At 37.1% G+C, this 20,196-nt stretch overlaps 1 protein-coding gene across 1 annotated transcript in view; it reads left to right on the forward strand.

Moving 5' to 3' along the window:
• The window catches only part of LOC135085673 (scavenger receptor class B member 1), a 117,045-nt gene that overhangs the window by 36,565 nt on the left and 60,284 nt on the right, over positions 1-20,196 (forward strand). The window contains exon 2 of the mRNA XM_063980469.1: positions 12,896-13,063. Coding sequence (XP_063836539.1) covers positions 12,937-13,063 — 127 coding nt within the window. The 5' untranslated portion in view covers positions 12,896-12,936. The remainder of the gene's footprint in view (positions 1-12,895; positions 13,064-20,196) is intronic.

A 20,196-nucleotide genomic window follows, 5' to 3' on the forward strand; every position in this document is an offset into this window, starting at 1 on the left:
GAAGCTGGTAAAAATAATTCAACATGAAAAAAAAAACATTTTTTTGTTTACGCAATCGTTTAAGTTAAATTCCGAGTCGCTCCTAAAAATTTGGTCACTGATTGCGAATTCACCCTGTATATGCTGACCCAAGTGACATACCTTAGTCTAGAGTCTAGTATGAGTCCACGCTTTCTATAAATTGACACCTACTCGCTGACCCGCCGAACTTCGTACCGCCTATAATAAAAATAAAAATTGTTTATTTTATCAGACACTCATTCTAGTACATCAAAATTTTTTGGAAGATAACAATAATTGTTGTTCTGAGTGTGCGATCTGGAGCCTAAACTAGGGCCACCCTGTATTTCAGGCCTCCAAATCCAACCAATCCAATCCTCCAACAGGCCTATGATCATCAAAAATAATGTAAAGAATTTTTCAAATCGCTCCAGTTTCGAAGCCTATTTCCTTGAAACAAACAATAAAATCATTCCTCTTTATAATATTAGTAAGTATATATAGTATGTTATTTCGATTATCCCTTGTAAAATATAGGTATTTCATTCAGGATAATCTGGGGGCACGGCAGTGCCCCCACCAAGTCGAGCAAAAAAACGGCACGGCCGTACCATCCTTTTCTCGAAGCAATTCAGGCCATTTTCGACCGCCTGTATCATCGTTGTGGATAAAACTAGAAGACTGAATTTTCAGTATCCATGCAGGCATTGTAAAGACACGGTATATTTCAAATTTCATTCAATTTAAACCAGTAGTTTAAGAATTATAACGGGTCAATGTTTCTTAATTTTGTCACTCACTGACTGACTGACTCACCGATCATCAAAATTCTAAGGCACTTCTAGCAGACCTAGAAGCTTCAAATTTGGAATATAAGTAGTGTTTTGTAGAGTTAGTAGTGCAACCGCTAAGTCTAGCAAAATTTTTCAATTTAGGTCCAGTTTTATAAATACACTGGTCATCACAAAAATCGACCCTCCCGCGACAAGCACTTTCAAACGTATGCATTCCCACTTTCCACCAATATTGGCACCATTTAAAAGCCTAGTTCTAAACTTCATTTCATTAAAGGAAAGGTTTTTACCCCAAAAATGTTTCTGTAGAAGAATCCAGAGTCACTTCTTCAAAAAATATGTAATTACGCTTGAGCCAACTTTTATGGCTATAAAACTGTTAAGTTGGGATTAATCGCTATCCATCTGTTAACGTGAGATCATTATTTGGTTTTATAACCATAAAAATTGGTCTGATTGATCCCAGAGGTGAGCCCAAAGTGAGGTCTTTTTTCAAGTCACATTTATTGTTTATCGCGTTTATGTTAATCGTTTATTAAGAAATTAAATATGTTTTTCTTTAAGGATATTTAATGGGCTTTCAAATAACACCAATATTGTTGAGGCACCATGTTTGTGTCAGTAGAAACGAGTTTTCCTGTAAAACGTAGGTGGGCCGATTTTTGTGATGACCAGTATATTTAACTACTTACCTAAATAAGTTTGTAATATCATATAAAATTAAATATAAAGGCACACGGTAGTGTCCCCGCCAAGTCGAGTAACATTTTTCAATTTCGGTCCAGTTTTCAGCTCAAGAAGTAGAACCGGAAAAGAAAAAACGGAAGGCTACCTACAAAATCAAGAAAATTTCATAAGTCAGAGAGAGGACTTTAAGAAAATTTAATTTACACGTGTTTTCATGCGATGGCCAAGTCAATATATTTAAGTAAAACGTTAAAGATTTCCTGGCCTGGACTTGGTATTACATGGATCTCACAACTTTTTACCGTAGAACAACTGAGTTGCGAGACTTGGTTTTTTTGACAAGTATTGTTTTTGATGGAATCCACTCTTCTCGTGGATGTCGTAAGAGGCGACTAAGAGACAAATATGCGAACATCAGGCCTCCCCAACCCGTCTGGCCAGCGTGGGGAGTGTAGGACAAATCCTCTTGCCTCTGGTAAATTGGAGAGAGTCGTGCTTCTGCAGTGCAGACTAAATGACTGAACATTATCATTTAGGATAATTTTTATCCCGATTATCTTGGTTTTCAAAATAGTAAATGCATTGAGAAATAAATAAAAATATATTTTTAATTAATGTAGAGACGGTCTAGTACCACCTAAGAATAATAATAAAATTATTAATCCATTTTTAATCAAATCAAAAATAATTTGTGGAATGTAAAAGTTAAACAAATCACTTGAACGTAGAGTTTAAGGCCTATTTGAATTCATGTCATTGCTTCATTTTAAATTAAACTCGAACATGGCTTGTTAACTCAAAATACGTGTGGTACATATTTTATGATTTATTTGTAATCATAAGTTTATTGTAGTTAATTTAAGCAAATTAAGATTGTATAAGCGGTTGATTTGGTCTTAAAATAAAGTAATAATTATTTATTTGCGTTATGGTTAAGAGAAGAACTTTATAAGATTCTTACGCCAGTATTCACAAACGATGCTTGCTTAAGTGAAGCAGCAAATCGAACGCACAGCGTTGAATAGAGCTCTGTGATTGGTTCGTGTCACCCTGTGCATCCACGCGCACTGTGAGACCTATTATTTAACTTGATCACCTCTCTGTCAATAAATAATGTTAGCGGTTACATAAAGCTATCTACATGAAGACAAAATATCTGGAAAATCATAATAACTCGGCATAGAGCTTGAATAATCCGAAACTGATTGACCTCTGTCTGTTAAAGTGACAAGTTATTATGTAAATTCTGATCTAACTTGTAACATCCGTTAAAACTGACTTTGTGAATAATTAGATTTGAGACCTGTGGATCTCATATTTATAAAATAGAGTCAAATCAAATCAAGATCAATATGTGGTAGGTGCCAAGACATTCCGTTTTTTTGCAGGAACTGTTTTTGGATTCCGTATAGTAGTATTACTAGTTTTAATATTAACGTTCACTAAATAAATGAAAAACATGGATGGTTCAAACTTGGAGTGCAAGTGTGGCTGTGTTCCCCAGTCGACGAAGCACAATGATGTCGTGCCCTGCGTGCCCAACTGCACGCAGGAAGATTTAATGAATGCAACATGTCAACGCCACTCTTGTAGTGGAGTTTTGGGCTGACACTGTGTAGGTTTGTTGTAGACACGATAAGAAGAAGAATGAAAAAAATTAAAAGAAAATTCTCAAAAAATAAAAAACCCAACTCACGCTTGTCCACATCATAAGTATGCCCGGGCACACTCACGCGCGTGACCTAACATACCCATAATATGGGCATCATGACTGCAATACTAAATACTCGTAGTAACGATTTATGCCCACGATCGGATGTTGGGAAAATTGGTGATAAGGAATAATTAGGAAGATAATAAAAACAGGTACCTATCACCCTAATATTATAAAGGCGAAAGTTTGTGAGTGTGTATGTTTATTACTTCTTCACGTCTAAACGGCTGGAGCGATTTTAATAGTAGTTAGCTGACACCCTGGAACTGCGGTGTTACTCGTGGTAAAACTTAGGGTACGTTTTACCACGAGTAACACCGCGGGGCACAGCTAGTTTGTCATATAAGGCAAGGCCTTCCTAGCCCGTCTAGCCAGGGGGGAGTGTAAAGTTATCCCGGGATAAAAACTATCCCAAAATTTTTAAAAGAAATTTTTATTTTATTACAAAAAGGTTTTTTGTACGCTGGTAAAGCCTCTCAAGAACTTTTCATGAAGTCATCAAGTTCTTAACACCGCTGTTTCTTCAATTAAATTATACGAAACTCATTACAGTAACTGCTATAATGGTAATGATAATGAGCCAGTCCCTTACCGGTTTGCTTGTAAACAGTATTCCTACTAAAGATTCACCGGGCGACCTTATGAAGCAAGTGCTTAAATCATTTTTACGTTAAAAGGACGTCAAGAAAAATTGTAAAGCTGGAATCGAATTTGGTAGAAGTTTTTTTTTTTTTGCACACATTACTAATAGTCCCGTTAGCCCCTCGTACTAAGCTAAATATGCTTGTGTTACAAGTAGGCTCACCACAATACTCGAGCGTCAGCGGGGTTCGAACCCGCGTTCCTTGGATGACGAGTTGGCCAGTCCGACCCCTTCACCGTTCGGCTATCGTGGCTGTTTTTCATTGTTAATTGATTTTATATAAACTAGCTGCCTCGGCGAACTTTGTACCGCCTATGTTCATCAGAAATAATGTAGGATTCTAATGGTGAAAACAATTTTTCAAATCGGTCCAGTAGTTTCGGAACCTGTTCAAAACAAATAATCGAATCTTTCCTCTGTATTAATAATAGATTGTATAATCATAATTATTTATGATCGTAATAAAATGTAACTGATTGACTAATAAAAATGCACTAATAAAATAGTTATGTCGTAATTAATTAATGATAGTAATGCAATTTGATTAAAATTGTTCTGGATTTCATAATATCTGATTAAATAAGACTATAACAGAGTAATTACTAAAAGTTAGTACTTACCTAACAATATATAAAATCCATGATGATATAACATGCCATATTATTGGTAAAATATGAGGATGTATTTCAATTTAATTACTTGCTAACATGGATAAATCGTCACATAATATACACAATCAATAAATTCATTTTACTTGAGGTCTCACAGTGCACGTGGACGCACAGGGTGACACACGAACCAATCTAAGCTCTATTCGATGCTATGCGTTCGATTTGTTGCTTCACTCAAGAAAGCATCGTTTGTGAATACGAGCGTTACTGTATTAATACCTAATCATGTACCTATTACTCAAAACTTTGCCTCTAGCGGGTATCGAATCTGCAACTCTACCTAAAGGCTTGTTGCCAAGAGACGTCCCGTTTTTTGCAGGAACTGTTTTCCAGTATTTCAGAGTCCTGCATTACTAGATTCCACAAAACTGGACACAAAATAATGTCAGTAATGACAAAGGTGACTGAGTTTCTTCCGCCACTTCTTCTCAGCACCAGCCCATATGTTGTCCCGAAGTGGTGGTAGGGCAAGCTATATTTGGGACGTGTATAAGCGCCCTGGAAAGGGTCTATGTACTGAATAAAAGCTTTGACAAATCTTGGGACCATCTTTGATCGCTGATCCACTAGCTTTACTTCGAAAAACGCTATCAGAAGTTTCGAATGTTGCCATCTCTGTCACTCAAAGCTAGATGTGCATGAGCGACTGTGATAGATAGACCTGAAACTACGTAAACGGCGTTTTGGAGTAGGAGTCTTATAGCGACTTGGCCCACTTTTAGCTTGGTCCACGGGCCAAGTCGTCGGATTGAATTTTTAAATATTTTTCTTCCTTAACTGGGCCCACTCTAAGATTCTAGAGTAGATTTTTGTTGATTAATAATGCACTTCGAAGGTGAGCCCATTTTTCGGAAGAAAAAATATTGAAAAATTCAATTTGTGACTTGGCCTGTGGACCAATCTAAAAGTGGGCCAAGTCACTGGAAGACTCGTAGCCCTTCGGGGACTTTTTCTGATACCATGGAACCCTAAGAAGTAAATTTATTATGATAACCTTCTCGTAAAGGGAGTAGGGAAAGGTCAACCGCTTATCGGCCCCAAATTATTGACATTGAACGGTTAATTATAATTATAAACAGCAATTTTGGATGGGCTTTCTTTGGTCTTGGTAGCTGTTATTATAAATCTTGTGTGTGTCTGTGAGTCATATTAAGATCGATAAAATCGTTAGAGTTGAGTTGCACCATCTTACTTATATTATAACAAACGTCAAAAATCTGTCAAGTCAAAAATAGACAGGATGATTAGTATTAAATAGTATTAGTTGGCCGTTTGGAGTAGTGGTTCAGAACGGACTACTATGCCGAGAGGAAATGATGAATCTCAGCTTCAGTTGCTGCATGGTTGTTGGATTATAAAAGTACACTCTATTCTTAATGTAAAACCACAAAAAAGAATTTTCTGGAAAGAGATCAGGGCTTCCTGGGGGCCAGGAGATGTCACCCCTGCCTGAAATTATTTTTTTGTGGGAACATGTCTCTTACCATCTAAATGCTCTCATTTGAAGTGCTCCGGTCATAGCCTTGCGAATCTAGCAGCTTTGAAATCAAAAAGCTTTTCAGCCTACCAGTATAGCGCTCTCAAAAATTAAACATCCTTTCAATGCAACAAACCAATTAAGCAGGGGTGAAATCTTACTGCCTCTAAGAAGCGCTAATCTCATTCCACCAGACTTTTTTTTGTGGGGTTACCTAATGAGCAGAGTATACTCTAATAATCCAAAAACTCTGCAGCATTCATCCATCCTGAATCCACTTCGAGGTAACTCTAACGAAAGTTTTCCAAAATTTTTATGTATGTTGACCGAATGTTGTAAACGTCAAGGGAATCACATGTACGATAAAATTTATGAAAGAAAGTAAATTTTAAAATAAATTGCACTAAATTTCCTTTAAATTGCAATAGTTAAAGTTCTACAAAAATGAACAGTTTTCGTTTCCTTGAATTTTCAAAAGTGAACTTGCTTCTGGGCCTGTATAATAAGTATGTATTTAAAAAAAAAGTATATAAGTAGTATATCCGTTAAGCTAGCACCCATAACACAAGCATTAGGTTGCTTACTTTGGGGCTAGTTGGCGCTGTGTGAAATTGTCCGAAGATTATTTATTATGTATTTATTACAGTAACTCTGGCTTATTTCTTCTCAGGCTCTATAATGTAAAAACATGTTAATCGTTAAAAGTTTCCTGAAATGTTTGTCTAGATAGTTTATACACTGTATTGTTTTCTTTGTAAAATAAAAATAAAATAGTTAAAATGAAATTATTCTGTGACATTACTAATTTAATTGATAGCTAAAGAGCTTCCTCGTTATGAATTGAAAAAACTTTTCGTAATTGGTGTTATTTTACAAAAGAAAAATGTAAAGCCCACTGTGCTGTCAACTGTATTCGACAGTAATGTCTCTGTCTCTTGACATGTACAAACACCCATCACAGTGAGTTATGCATAATTTCTACTTTAACTTTCTAGAGCGCATACGTTTGAAGTTATTCTTAACTGCATGATTAACGCTAAAGTGCCAACCCGAGATAATAACTCAAAGTTATGGTTAGCGACAAAACTTTCCAAGTAATAAAGCTTGATTTAATTACCAAGTATTTTTGTAATTTTCCACGCTCAATATGGATTTTAGACGGTTAAAGTTTTTTGTGAAGTGGGATTAAAAGTATCCTTACATATTTTTTGGTATAAAAATTATCCTGGATTTTCAGTTTACGTATTATGTGTATCGTTTATTATTAAACCAATCTAATTACCATAATATTATTTATTAGCATTGAAAATAAATAACGTAAGCAGCGCCATTTTTATAATTGCAACTTTTTACCGAAAAATTGTTTTTAAGTTTAATCAACATAAAGATTTAAACTGTTAGTACGTTGAGTGGGTTTAGTAACAGTTAATTAAATTAATTAAGCACTTACTCATTTAATATTGTAACTTATCATAGTATAGAAACTAGATAAAAAAGATCCGCTGGTGAACTTAGAAAGCTCCTGTATTTTTATCCGTATTTAGTCTATTTTTTAGTTGAATTAACAAAATAAAAAAAATACACAAAAAACCAACTTAAAGCATAACCCGTGCCAATAGTAACTGTCATTATGGACTATCCTCACAAGTAATTGGTTCAACACTCCGCTGTCCACTGTTGGGCAAAGTCCTCCCACAAGGATTTCCACAACGAACGGTCCTGGGTAGCCCGCATCCAACGCAGTATCATACAGTACAATAAAGATTTATTACCCCATATTACTGGTCTTTTATATTTTTTTACAATCAAATGTGTCAACTATTGCTTCATTAATTTCTGTACTATTTTATATTATCTGTGTTCACTATAAAAGAGAGCACGCACTTTATTTCAAACGTAACAAGACCGAAGACAGAAAAGAATTTGTTATGGTGGCATAACACTGTATTTAATACTAATTTAGATGGCTATCTGTAGGCATTTGGAGCGTGAAGTTGTGTTAGATAAAACCATAGTATAGAGGGGCAAAGTAGAGCTAAGTATAACTCAAGTGACAGGCGATTTATGACTCTTATTTCGAAGAGTTCGACGGAACATAAGCCAAGTAATGAGACTTCTAACTCTACTAGATAAGATGTTCAGAATAAAAATATTATTAAAAAAAAAAACAATTGCGTAAAAATGATCTGAAAAGATAGAAACAAGAGCCAAAAAACCAGTAATGCAGGATCCGGAAAAACTGGAGAGTTATGTGAACACGCAAAATGTGTGTTTGAAATTCGGACGGATCGGATTTTTGCGGGACACGGGATGTTCGTGTGAACGTTAATATAAACACGTATATTACTAAATGGGATCCTGCAAAAAACTAAATGTCTCAGTGAGAACCAGCCCTAAGAGAAAACTTTTTGACCTCGTATTTTTTGCGGGTCCATTTGACCAAAACTTACGGCTCTATAGTCATGTCTATTTTGGCTTAAAACAAATTATTTCAGCCACAGGACGTCCACTGCTGAACATAGCCTCCGCCAATGATTTCTACATCGCCCTGTTGTTTCCGGTACGTGGCCTCCACTCCAGAACCTTGCTGCATCGGCCGTCAGTTCTGCGTACTATGTGCCCTGCCCACTGCCACTTCAGCTTGCTAATCCGTCGGGCTATGTCAGCGATTTTTAAACTAAAACTGCTGTACGCACTTCTATTATAACATAACGGCCATAAAGGTCTTTCACAGTCGAGCCAGATATTCACGGCTTATAATTTTTTGGGTTTCTTCGACTTTATGTCAGGTTAGCAAGTATCAGAGCGTGTATAGACAAGTTCCGCTTTTTTTAAGTTAATCCAAAATGCAACATTGACTTAGAAACCTTGGTAATGTCAAAATGTATGTCATAGTAAGTTGTGAGTGATTTAAAAAAAATGTGGGATAATATTTATCCTGGTTTTATTTTTTGGGATAAAATGTATCCCATTTTGGATTCACAAAAACCATGTAGGTGGCTATGTAGGTTATTATATCTGGATAAATCCGCAACATAAGTAAAAGTAATAATAAATTAAAATCATAAAAAAAGTTATTTTTCGTTTCGTTCGTTCGTTAGTTTTAGCCGAATGACGTTCACTGCTGGACAAAGGCCTTTTCGTTTACATCATGATAATCTCTTCTAAACACCATAAGTAGGTTAAATAAGTTCAAATGCAATCAAATGTTGGCAAAACCATTCTTTAATTCAGTAGCAAAAGCAATTTAATAAAAAAATTTGAAATCCCGATAGCATTATTCAATAAATGGCTCCACCAATGAAAGATACTTAGAACTTTCAAAAATTAAATCATACAAAACACTGTTCTCGTTATTATGTCGAAACGATCAGAGTGTAAATGAAAGCGAAGTATAGATGTAAATATACATTAATAATGATCTATGGAGGTCGTCTTACGAGCTTAGAGACATGTCTTCCTCTTCAAGCTATATTTTAACTTGTTTTAAAATCATGTAACTATTTACACCTCTAGTTTCTTCTACTGCAACTCCTACAATGCTTTCCACCTGTAAACTATTAATACCTACTATTTTTAAGTTCTACTGCTTCTTACAACTTTTGTATAGCCAATAAAACCCAACCAGTGAAGGCCAAATTCTTTCAAAGGAAAGCTACGGTCTCTATTAGACTGCAAGCAACGTAAATAAATCTCAAACAAATAGTAAGGCTTTAATCCTCTCTTTACCTAGGTTAATTTATAGCTTTTCTACTCTAAAAGATGATAAAATTGAAAATACACTCAACATCAAATAAACCGCACCTTCTGCGACGCGAACTTTAAAGATTTTCTTCTGACACAATCACGGTACCCCAACAATATTGGTGTTATTTGAAAGCCCAATAAATATCCTTAAAGAAAAATACATTTCATTTCTGAATAAATGATTAACATAACTACCATAAATGTGACTTGAAAATAGACCTCACTTTGGGCTCACCTCTGGGATCAATTAGACCAATTTTTATGGTTATAAAACCAAATAAAGATCTCACGTGTCCTCTTTAACAGATGGATAGCGATTAATCCCAACTTAACAGTTTTATAGTCATAAAAAATGGCTATAGCGTAACTACCTATTTTTTGAAGAAGTGACTCTGGATCCTTGTAAAGACACATTTTTGGGGTAAAAACCTTTCCTTTAATGAAATTAAGTTTAGAACTTGGCTTTCAAATGGTACCAATGTTGGTGGGAAGTGGGGATGCATACGTTTGATAAGTGCTTGTCGCGGGAGGTGCGATTTATTTGATGCCGAGCGTAGTTCACTAGATAGCCAGGACTTAGAGCGTGCCCAAACAAAATATGCATTTCAACAATCTAGACAGACTGTCCTGGGAAGGGTTAGGGCAAAAAAGAAGAGGAAGAATCACCAGGTTGCCATTGCCTTTTAATTGATAAAATAAAAATCAATAGTAATACAGATACGAGTAGGTATTGTATTAAAAGCTGTATGTTTTCCAAAAAAAGTCAAATATTTAAGTGGAATACAAGCATTATCCAAAGTTTGTTATTATCATTAAATTACTATTGCCCAACTTAACAAGGACAAAAGTCGCGAAGTGTATAACGGTTCTAAATAGCTACAGATACGTCATCTACGCTCTAAATGACGTAAATTTCGTCATAGTCGGATCAATATCATCAATACAAGCTTTGGACCGGGACTTCGCCTGCGAAAATTTAGCCTGTCACAAAAACACTTTTTGCGCACGTGACCGATTCCAAATAGGGATAAAAATTATCCCGTTTTTTACAAAGTTTCAAACTATCTCTATAGAAAAAATTACTATCCTTCAAAATAGGGATAAAAACTATACCATGTCTTGTTCAAGGTTTTAAACTATCTCTTAGAAAAAAATACTATCCTTCAAAACTGGTATAGAAACTATCTTATGTTTTTTCATAGCTTCATCTTCTCTCTCAAATATCTCATTGTATTGGATTTTTGTAAAAAAAGCTTAATTTTGGAAACAAACAAAAGTCAGTTCAGTGGTTAAAGCTTGAAAAGATAACAGACCGACAGAGTTACATGTTTATTAGAACGGATTATTATTGATACTGTTATATTAGTTTAAATAATAAACGTTCTAATATTTGAACTTGGCGGCCAATGGGTCTCGCCTCATGGCTGACAACTTCATAATAACATTATAATCTCATAGTAAGTTCAAAATACCTAGTTTTTAAATAACTTGAAAAACCAGCGTTCTTCCAAACCAGGACTGATGAAGCCGATCTCCTTTAATTAATTTTTTTAATTAATCTACGCCTAACTTACATAACCACAATGTAATTTTGATTCAGTAGATACCAATTTTGTACTTAGGTACTTTGCGATAACGTGCGCCGCGGATGGTACTGGATGGGTGATAATGCTGAAAATTCCCACCTCTACCAGTCACCGGGACTATTCCCACCTCTCGTTCCCACCGCTGCAACTCCTGTGTAGCCAGGATCTACAGCTTGACCGCCAATAACCCAACCAGTGAAGGTTAAGTTTGTCCCGGGGGAAAGTTTAATTGTCGTTGTGTAAAGCGATTTTGTGAAAATCTGTATTATTGGGAGGTAGCTAATAGCTCATAAGATATGGTGTATATCTTTTCTTAAAGGTTACCAAACCTTTGTTTGTCACGTGTCATCCGCTTTGCACTAGAGGGAAGTCGAACCTTAACCTCGAACTCCTCCTATGTTCTTCTGATTAATTTCGTTGCGGGTCCAATGACAGTTTAACTTTCCCCCGGGACAAACTTGACCTTCATTGGTTGGGTTTTTATGGCGGTCCAGCTGTAGATCCTGGCTACACAGGAGTTGCAGTGGTGGGAACGAGAGGTAACAATAGTCCCGTCCTCCTATGTTTTTCTGATTAATTTCGTTGCGGGTCCTTTCAGACCTTCTCTCGGAGTCTACTGACTACAACGTAACTGTGGAGGTATATTCCTTTAGCCAATTAGGTCGGACCTTGGCTATAATGCGTACCAAGGGCCATGTCGACACATCCGTTAACGGTAATAAAAACACCGATTAATACTATGAATACCGATTGAAATAGGCTGTAATTTATCCTGAACATTCTTGAAGAACTGTAGACTTCACTAATGCGTGTGGAAGATTCAGAGCTAGTTTAGCTAGCTCGCATAGCTTACGCAGTTATTCAGTTGTGGGTGGAGTGGAGGATTTGTCCTACACTCCCCACGCTGGCCAGACGGGTTGGGGAGGCCTGATGTTCGTATATTAGTCCCTTAGTCGCCACTTGCGACATCCAATATAAGTGTGAGATTTTATTGATAAAGACCGTAACAATGTATGTTATTGAAAAAAACCCTACATTAAGCTGGTTTTTCCGAAACTAAGAAAGAACGTAGTCATCGCTTGAAGCATTGAAAACTGTGTCAAGGCTTTATTCTTTAGCACATTTTCCGCTTGTATAACTATGTGATGTTTAATCTTGGCTATCATTCTTAACCGACTTCACAAAAAGAGGTTCTCGATTGTATGTTTTAAAATAAGGTGCAAGCCAGGTATATTTAAATTTTAAAAAGGCGTTATGGAATAGGTACCTTGACGACACTGTCAGCAAAAGTGCCCATACGAGCAAATGTACTAACTCTTATGTTCTTCTGATTAATTTCGTTGCGGGTCCAATGACAGTTAACTTTCCCCCGGGACAAACTTGACCTTCACTGGTTGGGTTATTGGCGGTCAAGCTGTAGATCCTGGCTACACAGGAGTTGCAGCGGTGGGAACGAGAGGTGGGAATAGTCCCATAGTAGGACTCTCCTTGCCTTCTTTCTTTCCTTCTTTTTCTAGTAGAGAGTTACTTTATCAGTAAAAGCAATATTTTAACATTTCTTCTCTCTTGTCCCCAGATCACAACCGGATGTAGAATTAAAGTGCGCTAACTTCAACGATGGGCCACAAGCAATACCTGGCCGTGGGCCATTCGGCGGGGGCCAGGCTCTTCGGGTTGGCCCCCCGCGGCGACCGCGCCGTGCCGATCAATATGCTCATATCGCAGCAAGGCAAAATAAATAGAGGTGAGTGCTTATATAGATATTCATCATCATCATCATCATCATCATCATCTCAGCCATAGGACGTCCACTGCTGTACATATACCTCCCCCAATGCTTGCCATGTTGATCAATTGGTAGCGGCCTGCGTCCAGCGCTTCCCTGCTACCTTTATGAGGTCGTCGTTCCACCTTGTGGGTGGACGTCAGCAGTGGTCTTCAGCAGTGGACGTCCTATGGCTGAAAATGATGATAATGATTAAAAATAGATAAAATTACGTAGCTTAAGATTTACGCTTAGTAACGTCAGCATAAGTACCCAACCTCACCGACTATGTTATAGTACAAGCAAATGCAAGAAGCACCGACCGCCCTCCCACAAATCGCATGTGACACAGATGCAATAGTTAGTTAGTACACACATACGTGCAAAAATCCTCAAATATTATATCTAGCTCGGAGTTTCCCGATCGAAAGTGACCGACGTAGCCAGCAGAATTGACAAAATTAAGTGACAGTGGGTGGGACACATGGCTTGTAGAGCTGATGGCCGCTGGGACAGAAAAGTTCTCGAGTGGTGGTCCTTGTCAATGAGGGCTATCGTTTTTATACTTAGCAGTTGGCACCCCTGGCGATTGACAGGACTTTACTCTACAGTGGCGCCATCTTGATGAGTGCAAATGCGATAGTCCTCCTACCACTTTAGCGCTCACCAGTTGGTGTCACTATCTTCGCTACTAGCAAGTGACAGGACCTTACTCTACAGTGGCGCTAACTGGTGAGCGCTAAAACGATAGCCCTCATTAACTCTATAATAGTCCAGAACTTTATCGAAAAAAGAAAAAAACAAGAGCGGAAATAATAAGAACAAAAGAGTAATGACATAAAGAAAAAAAACATAAACAAATAAAGAAAAAGATAAAAAGAAAATAAGTTTAATAAGGAAAACTGGGTTATGATCTGAGACAGAGCGAGTTTACAGAATGATTAAGTACTAGGAACTTATTAATTTATAGCTGCAATATAACAGCTCAATAAAACATAGAGGATTAATCTACATCACCTGTTTAAGATATTACGACCGTTTATTAAATTACACTTGTATTTATGACCATATTAGCTATATCCGTAATTTATTATACTTCAGATAATTCAATTCAGCAATCTTACAGGACCAAAGGAAATGAAAGACTAATCCTGGGTTGCACCATCTTATTTTAACTTTGACAAACGTCAAAAATCTGTCAAACTCCAAACAAAAGCACCGGTTATACTAGTTACGGTTAAAGTTAGGTGATGCAACTCAGGCTAAGTAAGCATTTTCAGGCATGTATCTCCTTTAGCACCTCCCTTCTTCGCCTGTTTTTTGCTTGACAACGGAATGAAATTGATATTACGAGTATACTTCGAACGCCTCCTAATAAATCAACAACGAGGAAGCTCTTGGCTTGCATCTCACATGACGTAAAGTGATGATCAGGCCGAAGGTGGAAGCGAGCTTCACCCGGAATCCTCAACCACAGAAGAGGCTATCTTACCTCTAAAGTCCAGATTTAAGATACATATAAAAAATACCCTTATGTCCAAAGGGTACTACAAGGTTCGAGACTATATTGATGACAAGGATGCGTGGTCAGTTCAGTCTGCACATATTTGATGTACTTAAATTTGACTATTCTTACCGTTAGATAATTCCTGGCAATAAGTGGTGACTGAGTTTGTTCCGGCGTTTCTTCTCAGCACTTGCCATATGTTTGTCTCGAAGCGCTGGTAGGGCCCAAAAGATAAGGAGACATGTAAAGTGCCCCATAAGGGCTACCTTTTCTTTTTTTATTATTTTCTATTGACGTTCATAAGTGCCACTTGTGGTCTAAACTGAATAAAAAAAAAAAAAAATTGTAATGGCGACAGACTTAAGTAAGATGGTGTAGGTCTATCACCAACCAAACCGAGCATAAAATTTTGCCACCCCTGGGAATCGAAACCGGGATCTTTAAGGATCTGAATCAGGTCATACCACTATGCTACAGAGGTGGGTAGACCAGATAGTGTGGACGTAGTAATGTTTATTACAATTCAATATAAATTTATGGTCCTATTTCATTAACAAGAAATATCATGACATGCATTTCTTAGAAATAACATAAAACTATTTTATAGACTCTAATAGCCTTAATAAATAAAGTAATAAAATTAACACTTTTCAGATTATATCAATTCACTAGCTTTCCCCGCGAGTTCGTACGCGAGAAAATAGTTTGAATTATATTTTTTTTTAAAATCACATTGTTGCAACATTTTTCTTTACTGCTCCGCCCCTATTGGCTGTAGGGTGATGTTATAATAGCCTTCTATATAAGCCTTCCTCGATAAATGGGCTATCCAACACAAAAATATTTATTCAAATCGGACTAGTAGTTCTTGAGATTAGCGCGTTCAAACAAACAATCAAACTCTTCAGCTTTATAATATTAGTATAGAAATATCGTGAAACAGTGCCGGATTAGCCACGTAGCAAGAGTAGCAAATGCTACGGGCCCCGCGAATTTGGGGGCCCCGCGCTCCAACGCCTGTCTGACCGAAATAAAAAAAAGATTAATTTAGATAGGAGCGTAAAATATCTTGCATGCCTTAAACGCGAAGCGCTTAGGCTATGCTTTACTTTCACTTGAAAATCTAAAACTCTATTTCATCACGTTTAAATCATAAAAATAAGTAGGTAATTTTACGAACTTTTTAACGTGAATGTTCTAATGTTTAATTATAATCGATAAAACTCATTTATTTCTGTGAATAGGCTTAAAAAAAGCACTTTTACACGTCCCAGTATTAACCCTACCACTGCTTCAGGACAATAAATGGGCCAGTGCTGAGAAGAAGCAGCGCAAGAAACTCAGTCACTATTGTCTGCCTCTTTTTCAAAGGTTTACAGGCTTTAAAATGTACAAAGTTAACTATAAATAATATTTATGCGAGCTAGGCAGTAACGCATCCCAAACATTTTTATCTTTTAAATAATCATCGACTTTATAGTAGCCCTTTTTAATTAAGGTACTTTAAATATGTGCTTTGAATTTATGAATGGTCAATGGGTAGTTCTACAACAGTTTGTGGTAATTTATTAAAGAATTTAATACATTTTCCCATAAATGAATTACCAATCTTATGCAGTCTGAATAGGCCAGTAGAATTAAACACAAAAATGAATTAAATCGGAAATAATTCCTACAAAAGATTTTATTGCTTTAATGGCTTCATTGGTTGCCCAAAAAGACTCTCCTAGGTTTTCGACTTCGACGGAGTTGTGCTTAAGTGGTGGGGGCCCCAGAAAGGGGCGTTTTTTCGGTTTTCCAGTTATACTGCGTAAAGGACTTACCCTATCGAAAAGTGGTCTTCATGACGGTTGAAGGGTACTTAATCCTGCATTGAATAAGACCAAATTCATTATGTTTTGGACAAACCGTTCACGTGTTTATCTTCGACAAAGTAGAAAATTTACGTTTAGTTAATAACCCTCTCTACGTCCAATAGCTCGTCACCCGCAGGCTCCCAAGCCTTATAAAGGGCCACCTTAACCAGCGTATCCCTGTCAGGGCTCGCGAGTTGGATTCGCCTATCCTTGTTCGTCCCAGCCGATCCTTAACTGCGGTTGCTGCACCTCTTCCTTGCACTCTCCTGAACTACACTGTGTTATCTACTATGGTTCCCCCTCTTCCTTGTACCCTCCTGTACGACTGTATTGCTTAGCCGTATGCCTGGTCCAAGGTTCGATGCCCTAAAATCAACTTCATACGCATGAAAATAGTTTAAATACTCCCTATTTCCCGTGCTTGCAACATTTTTCTTTACTGCTTCGCCTCTATTAGTCGTAGAGTGATTGTATGTATCCTATAGCCTTTCTCAATTTATGGGCTATTCAACACAATAATAATTATTTAAATCAAACAACTAATTCCTGAGATTAGCGCGGTCAAACAAACAAACAAAAAACTCTTCAGCGTTTTAATATGAACTTGTTGTTGTTGATTTTTGGCGTCGAACCTTGGACCAGGCATACGGCTAAGCAATACAGTCGTACAGGAGGGTACAAGGAAGAGGGGCAGCCATAGTAGATAACACAGAGTTGTTCAGGAGAGTGCAAGGAAGAGGTGCAGCAACCGCAGTTAAGGATCGGCTGGGACGAACAAGGATAAGCGAATCCAACTCGCGAGCCTTGACAGGGATAAGCTGGTTAAGGCGGCCCTTTACAAGGCTTGGGAGCCTGCGGGTGACGAGCTATTGGACATAGAGAGGGTTATTAATTATACGTACATTTTCTACTTTGTCGAAGATAAGCACGAGAACGGTTTGTCCAAAACATATGAATTTGGTCTTATTCAATGCAGAATTAAGTGCCCTTTAACCGTCCTGAAGACCACTTTTCGATACGGTAAGTCCTTTACGCGGTATAACCGGAAAACCGAAAAAACGCCCCTTTCGGAGGCCCCCACCACTCCGTCGAAGTCGAAAACCTAGATGAACTGTGAAACTACTGTCAGTATGTTAATTGATTTGGAGAACAGCCTAGGTGGCGAATTAGTGCAGTTTGCAGAGCTTCTGAAAACAGATTTCTTGACTTACTTGATCTTAAAACAGATGTGGCTACTCTTATTGACAGCAAGAAACAGGAGCCCCTGGAGCAGCAATTTTATAAACTTTTAATAAATAATTCTTTAGAATCGTGTTTTCCAAACTTAGAAATTGCCTTGCGCATTTACATGTCTCTCATGATCACTAACTGCAGTGGCAAACGTTCTTTTTCAACATTAAAACGTATTAAAAATTAATTAAGGAACACGATGGGACAAGAACGTCTTAATCATCTTACTTTGTTGAATATACTCGTAGAGCATGATTTCCTTAAAGAAGTTGATATTGAAAGTGTTATCTCTAAATTTGCCCACATTAAATCAAGAAAAGTTCATTTGTACATAACAGTTTTGTTTCATTTAATACCCTAAACTTGAGAACCTAAAGCAAACCAAGGGCCCCTTGATAGAAATTTGCTACAGGCCCCGCGCTGGCTTAATCCGGCACTGTCGTGAAATATTCCTTGTTATGTACCACTGTTCATCGATTGAGAAATATAGACAGATTTCACTATTCGCCCTTTTTCCTTTGAACGTGTATTTATTATTATTTACAGCGACTTGTAAATTGTTTTAGCGCATTTTTCATTTCATTTCTTTCTGTACAAAAAAGCATAACATATATTTTTTTAAATGTCTGTCTCATCCGAGATCCAAACCTACACCTACAGCTAGAAAGTCGAAATTTTCAAGTGAATTTTACGTTGTAAGTCGTCAGTCCGTCAATGTACCTAATTATTACTGTGAGCAGTCGTCCGGTAAGTGAAAGTATGTGGGTTCGAATCCTACCTGAGGCAGTCAAATTTTTCAAGTGAGACATTATGTTCTAGTTCAAGATAATTAGTTTTGAATAAGAGAATAACTAAAACTGTACAGTTATAATCCTAAAAAATATAAATTACAAATTAACCCTCTGGTGAACTAAATAATTTGCTTGTGTAAGTTTACTTTCTTAAAAACAATTTTTTAAAACATTATTTCAAGTATTCTTGAATGATATCAAATAAAAATCAAATCAAATATAAACTTGCGTGTTAACAGTGTATTTTGACACCACCAATCAATTGACATTTTAATTACATCGTCGTAATTCATACTTTTAAGTTTTTAAGACCAGAATGAAGTGTTTTTAAAAAAAGACATCATCATTTCAGCCACAGGACGTCCACTGCTGAACATAGGCCTCCCCCAATGACTTCCACATCGCACGGTTGGTAGCGGCCTGCATCCAGCGCCTTCCTGCTACCTTTATCAGGTCGTCGGTCTACCTTGTGTGGTGTGTTGTGCTTTAGAATTGTTGATGAATAGTGTCAAATACCCAACTATAGAGCTATGAGCAGTGTCTCAACACAAAATATTTAATAAAATCTTCTGAGTCAGAATGTGAATTACAGTTTTCAATATGTAAAATCTATCTGTATATCTATAAAAAAAAGCGAAAGGTCACTGATTAACTGACTCACTTATCACGAAATCTCAGAAACTACAAGTGCTATTAGTCTTAAATTTTGCATGGGGGTTCCTTTTAGAAGGTAGGTGCTCACTAAGACGGGATTTTGCAAAATTCAACTCCTAAGGGGGTATAACGGGATCCACGCGTACAAAGTCGCGGGCGGCTGCTAGTTATTTATAAAATCTCGCATAGAGCTAGAATGTTATAGTTCCAATTCACAATCGATCAGCAAACGCATGAAGGAATCACAGGAAGTGTTGCAAGCGCGAGCGCATGTCATGAACTGCAGCGGTGTGAGTGAGTTCAACGGCTTGTAGTTTCAGCACTTTTTCTTCATGACTTCGTGCAATTTGCCAAGCCAATGTCAAGTTTTTAAAATATCAGTGGCCTAATAATTCACGTATTTTGACAGTCAAGATCTCGCTGACATTCAGAAGTCGTCCCATTGAAAAACAGTTCTAAATAAATACTCACAAAGGTCATTTTGACGGAACGATTACTCGACAGGATCGCAACTCAGCGTTTGTTATCGTTGAAGTTTTGTTACGTGAATAAGGCTACAGTTCGTTCTTTCGATTGTTTCAGCCAAATGATTTTCACAGCTGGAAAAAAGCCTCCCCCCGAGTATTGTTTTTGGGGAAAATATCAGTATACCTACTTACTCTCAATCTTAGTATATAAATCTATCGGCAGTCTATGTTTGTTTGATAGCGTTATCAATTAAAGTACTTATTTACTATCTCGCTATCGTAATTTCAAATGAACATAAAACAAAACTCCAAGCTACTTCTACTACTTTAAACTAAAATCCATCCATTTGAGAGAATTTGAAGTAATATTTCATTCATTACTTTACTTAACACTTTTACGCCCGTGTTCACAAACATTACTATGAGATCTCGAGGTACGAGGGTAACCCATGAACCAATCGCAGAGCTCTATTCAACGCTGTGCGTTCGATTTTTTGTTTCACTTAAGCAAGTATCGTTTGTGAATACGGGCGTTACTGTAGGTAAATCTTAATAAACAACTTATAAACTTATTTCTGAAGTCTAAAATCCATATTGCAAGGTGATT

This window comes from Ostrinia nubilalis, chromosome 29 (genome assembly GCF_963855985.1).
Source record: "Ostrinia nubilalis chromosome 29, ilOstNubi1.1, whole genome shotgun sequence".
NCBI lineage: Eukaryota > Metazoa > Arthropoda > Insecta > Lepidoptera > Crambidae > Ostrinia > Ostrinia nubilalis.